This window comes from Mauremys mutica, chromosome 4 (assembly GCF_020497125.1).
Source record: "Mauremys mutica isolate MM-2020 ecotype Southern chromosome 4, ASM2049712v1, whole genome shotgun sequence".
Taxonomy (NCBI): domain Eukaryota; kingdom Metazoa; phylum Chordata; order Testudines; family Geoemydidae; genus Mauremys; species Mauremys mutica.
In genome coordinates this window covers 113,491,749-113,503,768 of record NC_059075.1, presented here as the reverse complement: position 1 = coordinate 113,503,768, position 12,020 = coordinate 113,491,749, and the positions used below count along the sequence as shown (strand labels likewise).

Below are 12,020 nucleotides of genomic sequence, written 5' to 3'. Positions count from 1 at the left end.
CTCTGTCGGAGTAGCCATCAAGAAGGAACTGAGGGGGAGCTGGGTCAGCTGGGGTATATATCCGGCGCCGTAAAGGTGCCACTCCAGGGAGCGCCTCAGCCGACCCACTGAGTGTTGCTAGGGTAAAAATCTTCCAACGATTGTGCATGCGACACGTGCGCACATAATTGGAATGGATATGAGCAACACATCTCGGTTACTCACATTTGTAACTGTTTGTTTTTTATCTAAGCATAATGTAGTAAAATCTGATTAGTTGGGCAAGTTAGTGATAGAATGGTAAGCGGGGATATCATTTGATTCATAAAAATCTACAGAATCATAATTTCAGTGGTGTCACTCTCTGCAGCAAGGCGGTGGAGACTTGTTCTGCGTCCATCCCATCCCCGGCTCCCAGGTCCTTCAGTTAGTGGACATTTTGATACTTTAACATAGGGATGCATTGATCTGTGATAATCCTAGGGAAGCTAGCCTTGACATGTTGAACTGAAAACATTTATTCATCAAAGGCATCATCAGTGTCATCTCTATCTAGGGCACTGCTGTTGGACACGTCATACTGATCCTCATCCACGCTGCGCTCGCACACTTCCATACAAGGCAGGTTGCTAGCCAAACATTTGCAGGGTGATGAGCATCTGGTCTTTGCACACAAGCATTTGATTAGCTGAATGATTGATTTGGGAGCATTTCAGTCCATCCTTCGACTCATCCATGCCCGACAGGGTTGGGCAGTTTTGGATAAGCTTGATCATCCCAGAGCCATTCCATTGTTTGATGATTTGACCTCCTGTTAGCAGGTATAAATGCACCCCTTGTCGGTGGCAATTTTTCTCCATTTGTCTGCTTTTTGGAAAACATCCACCAACGTGGCTCTGCAAGTGTTTGTAATGTTGGTCTTCAAGTGGTAAACTCGGCATATGAACACCTGCAGTGCATTTATGACCTCCTCTGTGACTGTCTCAGTCATTTGGAGTTCTTTCAAAGCGAGGAGAGAGTATTTGAAGGTTTTTAAGTATCTGAATCAAATATCTCCCCAGTAGTGTCACATCCTGAATGGGTGTGGAAACCTGGCAGTACAGTGGCTTTTAATGGGCTGAGTGATAGAAACGCATCTCTAAGGGACATACAGTGATTCTGTTTCCAAACAGCAGGCGCAGAAACAGAATCTTACAGAATCCTGCAGAAGTCTTGGGTACTGTGTCTCAGAGGGCATTAGAACATCTGTCTTGTGCCAGAATCTGGAGTTTAGTAGTATCTCTCTGTGGCATTGATGGCATGCAAGATAATTTTAGTGTCAGCCTCCTCATGGGAACTACAGAGAGACTCCACTGAACAGTTCAAGGAAGCAGCTTCATTACGCCATGTGACAAATAAATTCTTTGAGTAATTCTTTGCATTCTGCAGTATTTTTTCTGCAAAGTATGTAGTTGGCCCCATCCTTCGTGTGAGTATGGGCTTCTTCATTGTGACATTGGAGATGTTCATGGAATCAATGATTTTGTATTGGATAGGTGCAATATCATGGAGTTTCTTCTTTGTGGTAATATTTTTAAATTATTCCTCTACATATCTGTCAGACATGAGGTGGATTTTGTCATAGGTCCAGTCTTTTCTCTAGCCTCATAATGGAAGTGTTCAGCCAAATCTTGGCAGGTATTATTTCTGTTTGTCAAGAGTTTGTACCTCAACCATACCATCTGATTGCTACACTGAAAGGCCTCTGCTCTCATGAGGTACTGGTCATGTCAGTAGGTGATTACTTAGGAAGACCATGTGCATTAATTTGCTTTTCACCTGGCACGTGTGTGGTGTTCCATCATATTTGAATATCCATTGTAGTTCACTGGAGAACTTGTACTTTCCCAAAGTCTCACATAGATCAACATCATGCGGAGATCTCATCACCGAAGACTGCTTTCATCTTGATATTAATGAGCTCCAGTTCATCATATGTGAATGGGTTACCAATGTGAGTAAGCTCTTCTGTAGCTTTAAAATTGCCTTTCTTGGCATTTAACAGCACCTAATGAGTCTAGATGTTGCTTGGTCACTTCTGGGGAAGTCATCCCAGACATGCTTAATGTTTTGTTAGAAATTCAATAGCATTCTGGTGTTGTCAGGGAAAAACTGGGAAAGAGCACTTGGATGCTATGTTATGCCCACCAACTCCCCAGTTACTTTCATTGCTCTGTTTTTGTGTTCTAGAGCTTTGTCTGAACAAAGTGCATAGAAGGGAACTGGTGACCTTTTATCTCTCAATTTCCTTTTTGAAATTTATCCCATATGTTAGGGTCAGACTTTTTTAAACTTCTTTCAGCGAGGTACCAGGCAATAATTGCAAAATAGCTGGATAAATCTAAAGCAAAGAAGTATTTCATGAAGTCTTCCAGCGCTGCTAGGTGCAAATTCCAATTAGCAGTCCTGACAAATCAAATGAAGAGCAGCAAAGACTCAACTATCTTCATGTATCACCACACCAACCTGAAACTTGGCTTTGTCACCTATTCAGCTGATCAAATTGTTTGATCTGTGATATTGCAGCTCTCCATCCCGCACAATAGGTCGTTGAGAGCAGAATATATGCTGGGTGTGCGGAACTGGTCTTGCAAATCCTGTACCCTTTGGGAATCAACTTGAAACACATTAATATGCTTTTCAAAGAAGACATCTAAGTAGCATTTTTGAAGGACAATAAGTGTTTGGATCTATTCATCCATAGCACATTGCTGCTTTTTCCCTGCAAGATTTTGGGTCATAGTACTGTCATTATACAAAATCACCCAGCTCATAGGAATACCAGTGCAATCAGCAAAGGAACCAATTGCACATATCACTGTGAAGAACGTGTGTATTTTGTCAGGACATAGAATCCACTGCCCACAGAGATCATCATGGGACATTATTAGCTGTTAAACAGGATTGTAAAGGCCCATGTCTAATGTCACAACACATTTTTGATTCAGTTCCTCGGATGTATATTTTATGGCTGTCAAATGATTTTAAAAAAATCACAAGACTTTAAAAAAATCACAGTTGCCGTTTTAATTGTACCATTAAACAAAATAGAATAACAATTTAAATTTATTATAAATATTTTTTCTACATTTCCAAATATATTGAATTCAGTTACAACACAGAATACAAGCGTACAGTGCATTCTTGGTGTAGCACTTAATGTGATTATGCAGTGTCATTTGCATGGTCTCTCTTGGGTCAGTGAACCTACTTTACTTTCCATGCAATGCTCTTGCTATGAGTGACTGCTTCATAGTTTCTCATGCTAAAACTGAAACTTTTCTCAGTAGATGCCTTTGGGCATCTGGCTTACTGCAGAACCAACAGGTGTACTTCTCGAAACGCATGTATAAGGACCCAGTATAAGGCGAGTCTTGCCCCCAGCTGGCACTTGTCCAGGCATTTTCAACTGTATTCTGGTGCTTGATGTACTTCCTCTCCAACCTTGCCAAATTCAGTTTATGAATGCACTTCTTATTGCATGTAAGGTGCCATCGAGCATTGTGTTTAACCAGGTCTTCCATGGTGGTATTCTCCAAAAGTTCAGCTACCAGTCAGTATTCTTTGTCTTGCCACTGATACCTAAAAATGATCTAATGTGTGTTACGTAATTATGTGCATACTGTTTGCAGATGAATTCCAGTAATTTCTGGCTGGATGCTGATGTCTTAACCAGTACCTCATTATAAGTCTTTTGGCATAATGAACAGAGCTGATAATCAGTACCTCTGAACCCTTTCTTTTTTTTTTTCTTTTTTTTCTGATGATGGCAAATCAACTTGAAGCACACTTTCCATTTATCAGAATCTGTAACATTAACAAAATTAGTCAGATATCCTGTTCTGAGCATTAACTGATAACACATTACAGTTAGTCAGAGGCCACAATTTAACTTTGTGAACGCTGCATGTTTGACATGCCTGTATTAATATACTTTTTTTTTTAAAAACAGGAGTACTTGTGGCACCTTAAAGACTAACAAATTTATTTGAGCATAATTTTTCGTGGGCTACAGCCCACTTCATCAGATGCATAGAATGGAACATATAGTAAGAAGATAGATATATACAACATATAAAAAGATAGATATAGAACATGAAAAGGTGGAAGTTGCCATACCAACTCTAAGAGGCTAATTAATTAAGGTGAGCTATTATCAGCAGGTATGGCAACTTCCACCTTTTCATGTTCTGTGTGTGTGTATATCTTCTTACTATATGTTCCGTTCTATGCATCTGATGAAGTGGGCTGTAGCCCACGAAAGCTTATGCTCAAATAAATTTGTTAGTCTCTAAGGTGCCACAAGTACTCCTGTTCTTTTTGCAGATACAGACTAACACAGCTGCTACTCTGAAACCTGTCATTTTTTTTAAGTTATCTTTAAACATTTCCTCTTATATACCGCTACATAATTGTTCTAGATTTGTCATGTGTGGTACCATTGTGCTCAAGGGAGAAAGTGCTTTCAAATGACACCCAAACTCAATCCATTTTTGACACCATTGTATTATCAAAATTTCCACCAACTGGAGGATATAGAGTTGGGAGCAGGGGAACAGTGAATACCCCCAGCAATGCTGAAGAGTGTGATGCCATTGAAATTCATGAATCTGTAGATTTTCATTAATCAAATTTAATCTTCCTTACCTTTCTATTACTAACTTTCCCACGGAATTACACATTCACAGACCATATGTAGGGAAAATGGTGTTCAAATTAATAGACAACTTGAGTCTACATTATGTAGACCAATGGTTATTTTTCTTTAGAGACAGTTTCTCATCTCTCGAGAAACCATTAATCCTATTCTAGAATTTGACAATAATATACCTTGTTGCCGTCATTAAAGTGACTGGTCAATTCAGTTTTTAGTCTGAAGTAAATGCAGACAGCTGATAATCTAAAAAGAAATTCAGAAGGATTTTTGTTCAGTGAAGTACTAGAAAGATCCTCTTCTTGTAACAGTAAGCGGTCATATCTACCTTTATTTTCTAAAAGTGAGACATAAATTGATAAATAGTTTGACTTGACTAGCAAACAGACATCAAATTGCTTAAAACATTTAGGTTCCATCTTGCTCCCAATTGCTACTGGGATGTCATAGCAGCCCTGTTCCTGTTAACTTCCTTAAATGGCTCCCTGTTATGAAAATCAAAGTACAAAGAAACGGCAGGAAATATACTGAGTCCAAAAAACTGTGGTGTCCGCCATCATAGAGTATGTGTAAATACAGTGCTTTAGAAATGTTGTCCTTAGGCAGACTGATCCCTTCACGCTCACCCAAGTATAGGATACAGACAGTGTGGCACCTGAGAAGGAGATGAAAGCCAAAACGATTGAAAGAAAAGGTGGTCAATTGAGCTCCGTCGCAAAAGGGTGGGAGAAGACAAAGCTTTGATCCTCTCCTGTGCTTGGAGAATATAGAGCAAAACTTGACAATGACATGCAAAGATTATTTCTATAAAGCCATCAAGAAACTCAATACAAATAATCTCTTTAGGTGTAGGGTCACCTAAATTTGGAATTTAGATGTATTTTGGTAACTGTAAGGCAGTACCTTGGGGTCTGAATCACTTCTCTTCTGCTCGAAAATTATATAAAGTTACATTGACTTAAATCTGATTTTTGTAAATTTATATTAATATTAAGTGTTCTTAATTCTTAAGTAAAAAGTTAAACAATATTTGCAAAAGGCCAGATAATTAACTTGTCTTTAAAAAATAATTAACTCTTTATTTTTATTTTGCAGCTAACAGAAAATCTTCAATTGGTGTAAAAAAGAACAGCAAGAGTAGAGCATTAACAAGACAGTCTATGTCAAGAATTCCAGCTTCATCAAATTCTACCTCATCTAAACTAACTCATATAAATAATTCCAGGGTACCAAAGAGACTGAAAAAGCCTGCAAAGCCTTTACTTTCAAAGATAAAGTTGAGAAATCAGTGCAAAAGGTTAGAGCAAAAGAATGCCTCTAGAAAGCTTGAAATGGGAAATTTAGTTCTCAAAGAGCCTAAAGTAGTTCTATATAAAAATTTACCTATTAAAAAGGATAAAGAAATAGAGGGACCAGCTAAAGTTGCAGTCTCTAGTGGATGCTTAACAAGACATGCAGCAAGAGAATATAAACTGAATTCTGTGAAAGGTGCTCATGAGCATGGTGAAATATCACCCTGCACATACATAACCAGGAGGTCAATGAGAACAAGGATGAATTTGAAGGAGACCTCTGACATAAAGCTTGAACCAAATATGTTGGATACCTATAGAAACAACTTGGCGGGAACTCGATCTGATATCTTACAACAGCAGTCTCATGTGATGCATGAAAATGAACTGATTCATGGAACATCACATAAAGGGGAGGTTAGATACCAGAAGAATGATGTGGGCATGTCCAGAAAGAAATCACGACAAGGAAAACTTGTGAAATCATCTGCAAATATAGAAGAAGCTGATCCTACACGTGATCCACCTGGCCAAGATGAAGTACCAAATTTGATTAGTTCTCATTCGGAACATGGAGAAAGGAGTAATGTAGTGAATACGGCCCTTGGATATAAGGATGGTATTCCTATGTCTGGTGGCTGCTCCATTGTTACATCTGACAATTTCAAAGCAAAGGACAGCTTTAGAACTGCTAAAAGTAAAAAGAAAAGACGAATCACAAGGTATGATGCGCAATTAATCCTTGAAAATAGTTCTGGGATTCCCAAACTGACCCTGCGTAGGCGTCATGATAGCAGCAGCAAGGCAAATGACCAAGAAAATGATGGAATAAACTCTTCAAAAATAAGCATCAAATTAAGCAAAGACCATGAAAAAGACAATAACTTGTATGTAGCAAAGCTAAATAATGGATTTAACTCAGGATCAGGCAACAGTTCAACAAAATTAAAGATACAACTAAAACGAGAGGAAGAAAACAGAGGGACGTACTCTGAGGACCTTCATGAAAATGGCATGTGTTGTAGTGATACGCTCTCTCTCTTGGAGTCAAGAATGGAAGTGGATGATTACAGTCAGTATGAAGAGGAAACTGCAGATGAATCTTCGTCAGAAGAGGAAGAGGAGGAGGAGGAGGACTATGATGATGATTTTGAAGATGATTTTATTCCTCTTCCTCCAGCTAAGCGATTAAGGCTTATAGTTGGCAAGGATTCAATAGACATTGATATTTCTTCTAGAAGAAGAGAAGATCAGTCTTTGAGGCTCAATGCATAAGCTTATAGGTCTTAAACTGACCAGGATGTCCATTTTTAAACAAAAAAAAAAAATTCCATTCAATTATTCCTCAACTGAAGAACTTTCTGAAAATTTTAGTAACAGCACTTCTTTATTGTTTATTCACTTATCAACATAATATTGTAGAAAGTGTACAGCATACTGACTCTTCTTAAGTCTGATTTGTGCAGATTTTTATTGTACTTTTTAATAGCCTCCTTATGTGCAATTCTGAGTTAGAATAAGAGGTAATGCTCTGTTGTAAAATAAAGGCTCAAGCAAAATTATAAAATTACATCAAAACTTTCCATGCAGGACAATGAGAACACAATAATGTGGCTACACAATTATTTTTAACCTATAAGGGCATTAGTTTGCTCTTACAATATCTGACTAAACAATAATTTAAAAAAATCATAGTAGCAGCATATTAAAGTTTTCTAGTATATGTTAATATCACCAGCAATGATCTACGGCTTTTCAATTTATTTGCTAGATGTTTTTCCCCCTTGAAGTTTGTCAGTTTTAACACTGTATGCTGTCCCAGACGTACTGTTTGTGGCCTTTGTTATAGTAGCAAACCGTTGGTTGGAAGTCAAATTGATTTCTTTAAAAAAAGAAAAAAAGAAATAAGGTGTTGAGAGTTTGCTGACTTTTTAGTACATTATATGTACAAGGGTAGCAGTATGCAGAATAAAAGTTTGGATATGGTGTATTTATTGCTTGTTATGTAAATTAAACACCTTGTATTTAACACTTTTCAATACTTTTAGATAAAAATTGTTCTTTGCAAGAATGATTGGTGCTTATTTTTTCAAGAATTTGCTGTGAAACAATGTGATTACAACAGGCAACATTTATCCAATGAACTGCAGCTATCCTAAATTGGTTCTTCATAGTTTTCTGTTGCACTTGTAAAATGCTACAAGGAATTTAAAGAAATCTATTCACTTTAACTTATGATAGTTTTATGAAATTAAAAAAACCTAAGTCACAGCTTTTGTTCTGTGGTAACCTATACAAATGTTTGTCTTTTTGAAATCCAGTGTAAAGGACTGAAAAAATATGTATATGTTGTAAATACTTGTGTGTTGTGAGAAATTTTGTCATAAGAAATTGAGATAACTTACCAGAAGGGTTTTTAAGTTTAGAATTACATTCATGCCAATAAAATAGGAAATTATAAACCTAGTTTTAAACTCTGCATCAGTGGGAATTTTTTGCTTTTATTTAGTTTATATTTTAAGATTTCAGTCTGGATATGTTATAACAGTAAAACAAAAAAAATCAGTGAAGAGTTTCAGGGTTTTGGTTTTTTATGAGGCCATTAGGAAGAAGAACAGCCCTGGGGGAGGAGGGGAGGAAATGGAAATTATATATAAATTTTAACAGATGAACTATTTATTTTAGCACATAGATCTTTTAAAATGTCTTCATTTTGAGTTAAGTGGCAGATTTTTTGTATGCTCTGTGTCATACAAGTTGTTTTACTAAACAGTGGATGAAGATTCTGACAAATGTGCTTTGTTAGGGTGCTTTAGTTTCTAGAGATATGGGAAAATGAGAATAGATTATAAGTACATGTTTAGTGGATCAACTTATATGAACCAACACATTGAAGATGCGTGGAATGTTCCCGTTAAACACACATTCTAGTGTCTGCATAGAAAAGCCAGCTGGAGTGACAAGGTGGCTGCAGATCACAGTTTTAGGGGCATTAGCAGAGGTGGGTGGGTAAATTTGCACAGTAGATCATGCTGTGGCTGGTTTTAGCTAGCTTCCAGTCTTCAGGAAAACAAAATCTTTTCAAATTAACTCTTCAAAATAGTTTGGAGTCAAAATTTATTTTCAGTAGATTGCAAATGAAACAGTAGAATATCAGCTGCTTCTTTTGTTTCCCATCTTCTATTCTCAAAGGAGAGTTAGACATTGGCCCAGATTAATATTTAGCCCTTCATGACTATTTGCTGCATACCCTCTCCCTCCTTGCCAAGTCTTAGAATTTAAACTCTCCAGGAGATAAATGATCAGGCAGTGTGTTAAGTGGAACAGATAATATAGAATCACAGAAGTGGATATGCCTTATGTAATGCCCAGCCTCCAGTAGCTAAGACATTGGATTCCTAGTTCCTGAGACTGCGTAGTAAACTCTGTGGTAAGTACTGTACTGACTAATGCAGGAGTCAGCAACCTATGGCACGCATGCCAAACATGGCACGCAAGCCGATTTTGAGTGGCACGCTGCCACGGTCCCGGCCCCCAGCCCCACTCAGCCCCTCCCCCCACCCACCGCTCTACCTTGCGGGGGGCAGGAGGCAGAAGCTTGGTCCTGCGGCAGCCAAGCTTCCCCCCTCCCCCACTTCATCCCCCAGTGTGGTGCTTTCCTGCCCCCCCCTTCCCTGCGCCAATCAGCTGATGGCCCTAGCGAGGGGGAGGGGGAAAAGCAGCGTGCACGAGCTCCGTAGAGGAGGCAGAGAGAGGTAGGGATGGGGCCTTGGGTAACGGGGTGGAACAGGGCACATCCCTTCCAGCCCCCTGCCATGAGCCGCTCAGGGCAGGGGGCTGGGAGCACCTCTACGAGCCAAGCACCCCAGCCCTCTGCCCTGAACTCCCACACACCCCCATTGCCCTCTGCCCTGACCCCTGACCCTCCCCACACATCCAGCCTTCTGCCCTGCACCCCCACAGCCCTCTGCCCTGACCCCTGAACCCCCCCACTCCCAGCCCTCTGCCCTGCACCCGTGAACCCCCCACACGCCCCAGCCTTCTGCCCTGAAACCCCCCACACGCCCCAGCCCTCTGCCCTGAGCCCCTCACACACACACACCCAGCCCTCTGCCTTGACCCCTGAATCCCCGCCCCCCAGGTGTGGGGTCCCGGCCACAGGCCCCATTCAGCCCACCACCGGCCTAGGTGAACAGAACCCCAGGCTGGCAGCGTAAGATCAGCATTTTAATTCTAAATCACAGAATATCAGGGTTGGAAGGAACCTCAGGAGGTCATCTAGTCCAACCCCCTGCTCAAAGCAGGACCAATCCCCAACTAAATCATCCCAGCCAGGGCTTTGTCAAGCCTGACCTTAAAAATCTCTAAGGAAGGAGATTCCACCACCTCCCTAGGTAACCCATTCCAGTGCTGCTCCACCCTCCTAGTGAAAAAGTTTTTCCTAATATCCAACCTAAACCTCCTCCACTGAAACTTGAGACCATTGCTTTTTGTTCTGTCTTCTGCCACCACTGAGAACAGCCTAGCTCCATCATCTTCGGAACCCCCTTTCAGGTAGTGGAAAGCAGCTACCAAATCCCCCTCATTCTTGTGTTCTGCAGACTAAATAACCCCAGTTCCCTCAGCCTCTCCTCCTAAATCATGTGCTCCAGTCCCATAATCATTTTTGTTGCCCTCCGCTGGACTCTTTCTAATTTTTCCACATCCTTCTTGTAGTTTGGGGCACAGTACTGGACACAGTACTCCAGATGAGGCCTCACCAATGTCAAATAGAGGGGAATGATCATGTCCCTCAATCTGCTGGCAATGCCCCTACTTATACAGCCAAAATGCCGTTAACCTTCTTGGCAACAAGGGCACACTGACTCATATCCAGCTTCTCGTCCACTGTAACCCGTAGGTCCTTTTCTGCAGAACTGCTGCCTAGCCACTTGGTCCCTAGTCTGTAGCAGTGCATGGGATTCTTCCATCCTAAGTGCAGGACTCTGCACTTGTCCTTGTTGAACCTCATCAAATGAAGCTTCTTAAACATTTTGAAAACCTTGTTTACTTTACATACAACAATAGTTTAGTTATATAATATAGACCTATAGAGAGATACCTTCTAAAAACGTTAACATGTATTACTGGCACGCGAAACCTTAAATTAGAGTGAATAAATGAAGACTCGGCACAGCACTTCTGAAAGGTTGCCCTGGACTAATGGGTCAGCTATGATGAACTATTTTGCATTAAAATTTTAACATTATATGAGAATAAGATTATTGTATCATTATGGTAAGATTATTGTAAAAATGGGATTACTAAGGGTTTGTCTACACTAAGGTTTTACTGGCAAAAGTTTTGTTGGCATACAGCTACCAATATAGCTACTTTGGCACAGTGTGTTGACGCTTGGTTGCCTTTGCTGGTGCATTGTGTCCTCATACAGCGTCCGGTTGTATAGGCAAAAGACATGCAGCACTGGGGGTAGTCTTCCCAGTGTCCCCTGCACTGCCGTCCAGCATGTTACCTTGTGGAAAAGTGTGGAAGGGTATTGTGGGACATCAGCACTCTTCTCAAGAATTGTGGAGTTTGGGATCAAATTTCCACACTTCTTTCTGTCCCATGCTATGGTCCATCCCATAATTTACTTTTTTGTGCTGGTTTTCAATCTCTCTGCCAATTCACCATCAGAAGCATGGATGTTCTGTTGCCAGTTTTAGAGGCAGGGTAATTGATTGTTTCCTTTTTATGGAACCACAGCAATGCCACAGCAGCCAACCATGCATTAGGGAAACTGAATAATGAGGAGTATGTAGACATAACGAATGAATGAATGAATGAATGACAGTGGAGATAACAGATGGAAATCACTGGAAGCTTTTAAACATATTGTTGGCTGATGGGCAGTCAGTTTGGTGTGGGGAAAATCTATATTTAGGTGACTATCATCCAGATGTGCCAGGCATTCGTGTCCTGCTGCACAGGATTGTGACTCTGACAATGTGAAGGAAATAGATGGATTCAATTAAATGGATGATCCTTCCCCTCCCCCCCTTGCCTCCATATACGTA

General features: G+C 40.2%; 1 protein-coding gene across 5 annotated transcripts in view; it reads left to right on the top strand.

Moving 5' to 3' along the window:
• KMT5B (lysine methyltransferase 5B) overlaps window positions 1-8,430 on the top strand; it is a 59,788-nt gene extending 51,358 nt beyond the window's left edge. For all 5 annotated transcript variants that reach the window (XM_045016024.1, XM_045016025.1, XM_045016021.1 and 2 more), the window contains exon 10: window positions 5,768-8,430. In XM_045016024.1, coding sequence (XP_044871959.1) covers window positions 5,768-7,239 — 1,472 coding nt within the window. In that variant the 3' untranslated portion in view covers window positions 7,240-8,430. The remainder of the gene's footprint in view (window positions 1-5,767) is intronic.
• Window positions 8,431-12,020: the final 3,590 nt, after the last annotated feature.